Here is a 10,616-nt window from a genome sequence, read left to right as displayed (position 1 = left end):
GGCAAATTTCTAAGGGGAGAAATGTCAAGAATAGTCAGGTTTCTAAGCCAATTTACGTATGTTTTAAAATTTTAAAAAGACTAGGTTGAGCATAAGGAGGTAAGATAGCTTTCTTTAAATAATTGAAAGCTCACCAGATAAAAGAGGAAGTCGACTTATTCATGTGGCTACTGGTACAGAGCTGTGGCTTGGAATCGAAATTACAAAACTACAGATTTCAGGACTTCAGATGGAACATTCTGGCAACTAGACCTGTCAAACAATGGTCTGGCTTACATTATGATAGTGTCCTCTAGCCCTGGAGTATGAAGTCGGATGACCATCTATCAGAAATGACAAGTATGCAATGCTGTGTTGCTGGTGGAAGGTTGAACCAATGACCTCCAAGTCCCACGCCCAAGTCATGATTTCACACGGACAAAATTCAATTACCCAGAAGGCTTAGGAAACAGAGTGTTTGATACATGGCTTTTTTAGTTAGTGCAAGGTCAAGCAGGCAAATGTTATTTCCTCAATGTATATTAATATATTCATGTGTCATAGTTATTCTGTATGTTAAAATGTTTGAATCTTTTTTTTTTCTAATGGCTGAGCATTTACCAGGCTCTAAAGGCATCCTTTTGACCAAAAGTCCTACCTAACTAGTGACACAGATATCAGAGAGGCAAGATGTTATCCGAAGGTATACAATTACCAAGTGAAAATTTGGAAGTTGATGTCTCAAATAAATTCCTGATTTTATTATCTAGTCATTTTCCTTTCCTTCTGCAGCATCAATTAACGAAAGGTCTAAATCTGTCGTGCAATGGGTGGGAGACCTCTCTTTGATTTTTGATGGCGAGAGGAGGGTGTGGGGAGGGGAGGACAGGAGAGAATGCAAGGAACAGCGCTTCTGCTTGGTTTCTGCTTCATCAGGCTTAGTTTAATGAGAATAGCATCAATTGAGTAGTATTCGGAAAATTTTAAAAAATTGTCTTGTTCGATGTGTGAGATTTTCGGTCTATAAATGTGTAGTTTCCCTTTCATCTCTCACAGAACTATGACTATGAAGATTCCAATTGCAGAAAGGGACAAGTACATAGGAAGGAATGGCAAAGTGACAGAGGCTGTGCTGAGATGAAGACACTATGGAAACATTGTGTCTTGCCTTCTGCTCTTCATTTCCCGGCCCTACATCGCTCCCGCACATCAAGTGCCCAATGAGTACATGTTGAATAAATGTTTGTTCAGTAAGTGTTGCTTTTCAGAGTTCCTTTTGCATTAGGAAAGCGATATGATGGAGAAATGTTACTCTCCTCCAAGCTCTTTGAGTTATATAGTAAAGTTGATGGAGAAATCAGACATGTACATAATTAAGACAGGGATTCAAATTCAGATCAGCTTCACCGGGTACCAATCTGGAACTTGTATTACCAAATAAGTTTATGGGTATATTCGCTCATGAAATTTCTTTTTCTTTTCTTTTTCTTTCTTTCTTTTTTATTTTTTTGGGGGAAGATTAGCCCTTAGCTAACATCTGCCGCCAATCCTTTTTTGCTGAGGAAGACTAGCTTTGAGCTAACATCCGTGCCCATCTTCCTCTACTTTATATGTGGGGCGCCTGCCCAGCATGACTTGCCAAGCGGTGCCATGTCCACACAGGGGATCCATACCAGTGAACCCCGGGCTGCCGAAGTGGAATGTGCAAACTTAACTGCTGTGCCACCGGACTGGCCCCTCATGAAATTTATTTTTGACACAGTAAACATTTTATTTAATTTCACAGAAAATATTTAACAAAATTCCTATCTGTAACATACAGTGATATGCACTCGGGGGAATTCCAGTAGTAAGAGTTTGGTGGTGCTGGAGAATTCCATTTTAATGGATTTCTACACTTTTGTCTAGTTAACAAGGCTGTGGCCACATATTAACAACATAACAGGTCTTTATTCCAGTAAACATTCATTTTGTTTTACTCCTAAAATTAGCTGTAAATGTTTATGGTTAGGGAGGGTCTGGGGATAGAAATAAACTTTTAACTTTTTGGTCTTAAATATTTATCATTTGCCTGCCTACCTGATGACAAGCAGAGATAGGCAAACACAATTTCTTTAAGAAGAATTTTTTGTTTCATTGAAGAAGATTGGCCCTGAGCTGACATCTGTTGCCTATCTTCCTCTTTTTGCTTGAGGAAGATTATTGCTGAGCTAACAACTGTGCCAGTCTTCCTCTACTTTGCATCTGGGATGCGGCCATGGCATGGCTGATGAGCAGTGTGTAGGTACACGCCTGGGATCCAAACCCATGAACTCAGGGTTGCTGAAACGGAGAGCATGAACTTAACCACTAGACACCGGGCCAGCCCCAAAGTGGAGTTTTAAAGAAAAAGCCGTGAGTATGCTTACCACACAATACAGATTTGTGAGGTTTAGCTGAGAACGTTGCCTTTATTACAATGAATAAAGAATCCCAGTGCGTCCACATAACCATGCACGCCTTCCATGGTGTCCTTCCTGCTCTTAGCTGTGTGAACTTGGATTGTTACTGGGGACCCTCATGCCCAGGGAGGCTATTTCGGGTGTCTTAGGGTCAGCACTTGGGGTCATTAGCTTTGTAATCTGAAGCGGTCATTCTAAAAGACCACAGTTTCTCCAACGAGTCTTCGAACCTTTAAAATGATACAATGGCGTTAACAACTCATCTGATACAATTTAACATTTTACATTGCCTCATCTTTTCCCCTAGAAAATGGCGGAGACAAATATTAAACCTTACTGAGATGTGAACTTTGTGTCTTGCATGCAAACAAGGCCCTGAGTGTTTGTGAACGAACTTCAGTGAAGCCACCGTACTTCCTTTTTGACCTACAAAATGCCTTTGACCTTCCCCACAAGTGAGAGCAAATGATGAACGTGAAAGATGATATTTTAAAAACTCTGTATTCAATTATTCACACCAAAGGATATCCATTAAAATTATGAACATCTCTAAATATATTTCATGTATCATACATATATATACTTTATATGTATAATTACATATCGACAAAAGATTTCTGGCTGCTCTAAGCATGTAAGTAAAACAAAGATAGATTTTGCAACGTAACACCCATATATGCATATATACCAGCTGTTTGAATTATGAATTTATTTACAACTTGCTTAGGTTAGAATAAGTGATTACTGTCCTATTGTACAAACATAACAGGTTAGGGTTTCTTTAAATACAAAGACTGCAAATGAATACATGAAAAAATTACACACATGTACAATATTTATAATTTATAAAAGCAAAGACCTCTTTAAATTATTGCACTTGCGCATTTTACAAAGATTGTTAGATGTTGTACATAGAAAATAATGTTTTTAAATTTACTAACTCATCCACTATAATGAAGTTGGATATTGTTCACTTGAAATTCTTTCACCTTCCAAGAAAGCCCATTAAAACTTTGGATACAGATCCATTGACTCTACACATCACTTAATTTTGAGCGTTGTATTTCTGATAGCTTGTAACCCGCATCACACTCCAGCCTTTTGGGCGGCAAGGAGATCACCCCAGCAAACTCTCAGACGCCTCAGCTTGGCAGGAATAAAGGTTGTCTTTTGTTCATGTGGACTTGTAAAGAAAGTCACCTTCTGTTTACAGACAGATTCAAGATGCTGCATTTCTACAAATTTTGGTAACTGTTTCACAGTGTCTTGGGCAAGCCTATTATTCCAACTGGGTCACTGGGTTGGGTCCGGTGAATAGGTAGGGGCATTGTCTAGAAAGACCTTCTATAGGTAAATCTATTGAACTTTCAATGTGCACACTAGATGGATACACAGAATATACACCATACAACAGACTGTATGGAAAATAATACTCCTATATGTCATTTACATAGGCTATTTAAGATCTGGCATGGGGCTCGGTATTACGGTAACCAATGGACAAAACCAAAAGCTGTCACGCCCATGATATAATGATATTTGAGGTGAGCTAGAGTACTAGGTAAAGCGCTTTTAAAACTTAGTCTACAATGGGAATAAAAACTTTCCATTTAAACTTCTGCAAATCTACGGTACCTCAAAAATATGAGCTGAAACCTGACATGTGTAAACTAACTTCTCTACTTGGCAATCTGGATTCAGCTGTAAATTTCCATCTGAGTCCTTGGGTGACAGTACTCTGTGCCCCAGCAGAGCCACACTAGGGTGTGCGTGCTCTCGGTTACCATTTACTCACACCTGCTGTAAAGAGCAGGCAAATGATGCGCAAAGTACGCAGCACACTTCCCACTGTTGGGTCAAGAAGGGAAAAGCTTCGATGAGTGATGATAGTAATGCTCTTCACGACTTTAAACGTGATTCTTAGGAATGTCTTTCCCTGTGTCCCATCTTTTAAATTTAGAATCAGAACACCACTGAAACTTTTTTCTTTCTTTCTTTTGCTATTTTTTTCATCACATAAATGCATCTAATGCTTCAGACAACCAAGATATCCAGTAAAAAAGAAAAGACAAAACAAAAAGTGTAAGTACTGCATTGGGTATCACTAATTGAAACTTAAGATAGCTGTTTAAAGGAATTGGAAAAATGTGTCATCAGGATAAATACTTACGTAAAGGTAAGAACAGAACCGCCATGCGCTACTGACAAGCATGGGGAAGCAAGAATTGAGAACAAGTTCGGCTAATTCACATTTTATAGTGATCTCAAAATCAGATTAATGCTTGCAATAGAAGGGATACACCAATGTGATTAAATGAGTAAGGCTTTAAAGAATCAAACCCTAAATAAAATCAGCCAAGTGTAGGAAGCAAACACATACTTGAAAGATATAAAGATAGAAGTGATTTTCAAAATCTAAATCATGCATATGTACCAGAAACCCAACAAAATCACATCATGATCAGTGTCATAGTTCTTGGAAGTTCTTGCAAAAAAAAAATACTGAATCTGAACAGTTCATTGATTGTAGTTATGAGGGTATATGTGGGTATATGTGAATAAAGGAGAGAAATCTGAGGAGAGAAAGGTCTTATTCAGTCAACCTGATAAAATTAACCATGGGTGTCCCTTTAAATGTTTCCAATTATAGTTAAGCAAGAAAAGCAAACTAGTGACTATATGAATGAAGAAGAAAAATGAGTATTTAAAATAAAGGCACTGGCCAAGGCGGGGTGAATAATTTAATCCTATTAAAGCTCAAACCTTAATTCTGAGTTAAAAGGCCAGAAACATAATCCTCAAAATGAAATCTATTAAAAATTCCAGGTAGCTAAGGATTTATGCATCTATGTGTGTCACGTACAAAAAGATCTAGTGTAGCTGAACATCCAATAAAGCAAAATTCACTGAGATCGACTGTACAAAACAAAATTTTAGAAAATCTAAAAAGCATGCTAAGAGGAGGAAACCTACACTGAACAGATCTAGCTTCAAATTATTTCTGATTTTGTTGCTCTGAGAACATATCAGTTCGAGTAGCATTGTAATGTTCTGCACAGATGTTTCTTCATTGAGAGAAGAGTCAGGAATGAGGACAACTGTGAGTATTTCAATGTGGTCTCTCTTCCAAGACCGGTTTCTCGTGCGCTTCTTAGAAATAACGGAAGCTGGGAAATGCATCACAATACCTGCCTGAGTCAAAGGGCCATTTTTGAGAACTACTTTCCACACGCATTGCATTTGTTTCAGCTTTTCTAATTAATTCAAAGTCAACTATTGTTTAATAAGATGCTTGGACTTTTTTAGAATTTTATTCCACTGCCGGAGCTCAATATTTCATGTTGTTGTCGGCGTGCATTTCCAAGAAAATTTCTAGTTAAAAAATATTTTCACTATCTCTGGCAAGATAATGGAATCACTTCATTTGACAATAAAACTGTCTATTATAAATCAGCACAACTAATAAAAATGTCTGCAAATCAAACATTCTATATACACTAACAGCTGGTTAGCCCAAGATCGAAAACCAGCCTACTGAGAAACTCACCAAAACTTTTGGTAACAAAAATCATCTATCTTTTTGAGAAAAGATCTGGGAAAAAGATGAGAACTCAAAAGCTTTTCTGCTAAATATATCTGCCAAAAGGCAAAAATGCTCCTCACTATATTTTTTCCAGAACAGATTGTTCACTAAACATCACTGCATCCTGGGCCCTTTTATTTTAGGTAAATCTATGATTCCTAAGTAAATCTTACTCATGGTAAAAGCAATATGAACATTTTACATTAGAATAGAGTCTTTGCTTCAAATTCTGTTTCCATTAAGACAATATTTTATGAGAAATCAACCAACCAATTAATCCATATACATTTCTTTGGGAAACTCTTCAAAGTGCAGTCATATGATATAATACACCTGGCGGTGTCACAATAGGAGAATTTTCTGTGATAATCTTACCGGAATAGCAACCTTAAATGCAAAAATGCCCATAGGACTCTCTCCCCCCATAACCGTTCTCTATCGAGAAGCAGAATTCATGCATTCTTTTAAAATCCTTTTAATTCAACAACAATCTTAAATGATATTTCCTCCCCCATTGCAATTCAGTCTCCAAGTTAAATTAAATGACTAAATTAACTTTTGTGATGGAAGTTGAAATTGGTGGGTCCAGTTTCATAAATTTAGATGCAGAAAAATATGCAACTTTTTAGTATTCAATCCTATGAATACACTAACATAAAAAAGACACTTTCTTCTCAGCTCTTTATCAAACAATACACATTTTCCAGCACAAAAAAATCACCGTTTTTGAAGAATGGGGCTGATTTTTATTTTTCATAGATGTGTTTGCATCACTCTCTTTCTCTCATACATACATGTGTGTGTATGTGTGTACCTAGCCACAGTGGTATTTCTCTCTCTTTAGTTATTTCATTTTACCTCATATTGTATAATTACAGTCCCAAATGATGCCCCGTGTAGGCAAGATGGCAACCTTCAGAAGCCCATAAGGAAATTGAACACATAGTGTTAATTTTAAAATAAGAACAATGTTTATGTATAGCGAACTCTGCTACAGCATAAATAAACCATGTTGTAGAAACATCTGATTTAATTTTTTTGCAAAAAACCAAACTCATATGAACAACAACGTGTACAGTATTAAAATGTAGAAGAATATTTTAAAAATTTATTTTATTAAAAGGAATATTCCAGTTTCCTGCCACATGAATAGTGGAGAAGGTGTCTGTTATGGGTTGGCCTGTCACTTCTTGAGACGCTTAATTCCTTCAGGTCAGGACTAATGACAGCTTCGGAGGTGCCTGTGTCATTGTGCTAAAGATCTTTACAGCATTAATATGCACCAGAAGCGACTGGCTTATAATCCTCGTAGGAAGAGGCCCAGACTATGACTTTTGTACAATATTTACACTGTAGAGTAATATTAGTCTACCAAAAATTACACAGAAGAAACTCTCCAAACCACAGGTTTCTATGCAGATTTGGATCTTAACCCGAGTAAAGAGAGCAGACATAAGCCACAATGCAATTACACTGTTTTCTTCTACTCCCCTGTCACGGACAGAAAGCTTATGAAAGATGATTGAGTAACATAAAGAAGGGATAAATGGGAGATGAATTCAGCAGAACAAAGTAAAAATTACAGAACACTTAAATTTTATGGTTTAATTTGATTTTGAGAGAAATGTATGATATTTTAAAGAATTTGCAGAATAAACCTTTCATGTTGAGTGTGCGTCTAAAATTCTGCAATGACACCAAGTGAAAATAGAAAGGAATCATTATTAAAAATTCACATTTTACATCCATAAGACTTGTCCGTTAAAAAACAAATTTCATATGTTTTTCCTTTATTTTGTTCTTTATGCAAAAGGTTTAGTAAATCTGCCAAGACTACAATGAAGAAAAGAAAATTAAGAAAAAATTCTTTGACGTCTTTTGAATTGATACTTAGAGTTCTGAATTTATTATGATGTATATTTGCATCTCTTCTCCAGATGAAAGAATGTCTACTTCCTTTAGTGTTAAATTTACTCATCTAAGCCCTTTAGTACAAACTTAAAGGATACACTTTAGTCCACCTAACTTTTAATTCATGAGGCTTTGAGACAAGAATCTGACTATTTTCCATCACTGATTGCAGAAAGACACTTCCTACTCCGTAACCTCGATAACGCCTGTCCTGAGGCTGGCTGCTACAATTCACGCTAATTACAAGTAGGTCACACATGAACATTCACAATAGCAATGTGTAAAAATTCCTATTTATAACCAACAACATCAAAGCAACATTGGTGTTAAAGCCAAAGTACAATATCATAATAGTACCATTTTAAACCCTCACTAGAAAGATACAATGGAAAAGTACCCCCTTCTGAATAATTTTTGTCCATTTCCATTAAGGCCTCAGCAATATTAGCCTATTAGAAAAGGCCAGTTTGCAAGTCCAATGGAGTCACGTGGACAGCTGATTTCTGGTCATGGGGTGGTCCTGGTTGACCACTGTCTATGATGCGTTACAGATGAGACAGTCATCTGCTTGACATATTGACTTGATGTTACCTTCTTGAAGAGGTTTGCATCCCAGGTACCAGATGTAGGTTTCCCCCCACAAAAACAAAAGGAAGAAAAGTCAAAGAAGCTGGACGAGCATCTTCAGGTGGGACAGCTCATCAGCAGGCATCAGTCATCAATCTTCACAGGCACCTTCTCAGAGGTCCCCTGGGCCACTGGTTGGGACGAGATCCACACTGCGCTCTCCTCCCCTCGAATCACCTTCTCCCACTGGCTGAGGTTATTCCTAGGGATAAAAGACACAGTGACAGGTGATGTTTAAAGAAGGATTTCTGGACTCTGTCTCAAAAATTAACCACACCCTCCTGTGGCATGGCTAAGCATGGTGGCTTTTTGGTGTCATTCTGACTGTGATAATAACCAGCTTGCTGCGACCAGGCAGGCTCCCATTGTGTCTCCCTGACTTGCCCCTGCAGCTTAGTGTCCGTAGAAGGGCCTTGAACCACCAAAGCCTGGGGGGTAGGTACCTTGTCCACCAGCTCTGGACTGCAAGGTCAAAAAGGAAAGCGAGGCTCAGGACAGATCATTTGAAGGGTTAACTCAAAAAGGAAAATGAGCCTTAGGATTTACTACTGAGGAACATGCAGGATAGATGGATGGGGAGGATGCCCAAGCAGCAAGAATGTTCAGGACCACAGGAACAGCCAGGGGCTTCAGACTCTGCGGGGTGGAAACAGTGCATGTCCTTGGAGGCTGCAGTCCCTGTCACATCACACTTGAAACTGGGGAGCAGCCCGATTTTGGACACTATGTCATAAATAAAAAGTCACCGTAAGTCACACCTGGTACAAACATTTGAAATTTCCTCGTGACGGTGAAACCGTGTTTGTGTTCTGGTGACCTCCAGTCTCAAATGCAGCCTCGTTTCTCTCCCACCCTCTCAGTATCTGCAGTTCAAATGCTGCACGCATCTTCATCTTCTTTAACAGTGTGATAACTACCACTGTATGACCACCATCTTGCCTTCTATGGCTAAGCAGGCAGAGATCGCACCATTTCCCACCCTGCACTTTGCTTCCATATACAGAGTCAGAATCAGAAAGCAACCTTGGCATTGGCAAACACAAAATTCGTACAAAGCATACACAAGCTAAGACACCTCTGGACAAAAGAAATCCCCAAACTATAACCTGAAAAATGTAATACTTTTAACTCTTGTACCATATCACCAGGGATCATTCTCCCAGAACGTAGAGATATTTTGACATATTGGAAAAAGGACATCACTAACTTTGCTATGTTTCCTTGGACACCAGTGACACACGATGAATTTTTTTAAGATTAAAAAGGTCTTTAAGAGATTACGTGGTTCAGCCAAGTACACTGAAGCAAGGATGTGGCAAAGGTGATAAGACAACTGAGTACCTATCCCAGTGCTTGACAATCACGGCAAGCATTCCTTCTGCTGATTCTAAATATTCAGCATAAAATGAGCAGAATTTTTGGATAGCAAAGGACTTCTGACTATTGCCTAGGATATTTTTTTCCCCAAACATACTGTGTGGATTTCAATTTGGTGGGGCATTCACTTTTTCAACCTGATTCCATTAAAAATGAGTCCTAGTTCACACTCCATATTGTCCACATGGCTCAGCCCTTGTGTAATAAGATGGTATTTTAATAAACTAATCACTGATTAAGGTCCGTGATGGCTTGACAAAATAAGGTGGGATGCTATGTTCATCTCCCAGGGGGCAGAGGGGAAAGAGAAGCCATCACTTAAACAAAAAATAAAAAATAAAAAAATCATTTTTTAAATTTTCTTGCTTGTTGGTTTTGTTTGTTTTCCTTAAAAATTTAGTTCATAAGATACATTTCAACAGCAGAGGATGGGAGTACACTAAAGGCTTTTGGTTTTGTTTAAAATTATTAAGTCAAATGTCTGTCCCCTGTCCCTCCCATCCTGTGTCTCTCCTTCCCATCCCCCACCCGCCCTCATGCACACTCCACCCAACAAGTGTGGTTCTGGCAGAGTAGTTAGAAAAATCTCCTTGACACCAATTCACCTGCAGAACTCACACAGCTTCTCTTGCCCATCACCCTTCGCTTTCCCCGGGCCGGGGGGGCGGGGGGAAGACTTCTTTTCAAAGTAAAATGAA

General features: G+C 38.4%; 1 protein-coding gene across 1 annotated transcript in view; it reads right to left on the bottom strand.

The window, feature by feature from the left end:
- Positions 1 to 2,965: 2,965 nt before the first annotated feature.
- The window catches only part of PDE10A (phosphodiesterase 10A), a 247,668-nt gene continuing 240,017 nt past the window's right edge, over positions 2,966 to 10,616 (bottom strand). Inside the window, exon 22 of the mRNA XM_046670653.1 lies at positions 2,966 to 8,743. Coding sequence (XP_046526609.1) covers positions 8,626 to 8,743 — 118 coding nt within the window. The 3' untranslated portion in view covers positions 2,966 to 8,625. The remainder of the gene's footprint in view (positions 8,744 to 10,616) is intronic.

The sequence above is a fragment of the Equus quagga genome, chromosome 8 (genome assembly GCF_021613505.1).
Source record: "Equus quagga isolate Etosha38 chromosome 8, UCLA_HA_Equagga_1.0, whole genome shotgun sequence".
Taxonomy (NCBI): Eukaryota; Metazoa; Chordata; class Mammalia; order Perissodactyla; family Equidae; genus Equus; species Equus quagga.
Note: the sequence above shows the minus strand (reverse complement) of the source record. Positions and strands in the feature narration are given on the sequence as shown.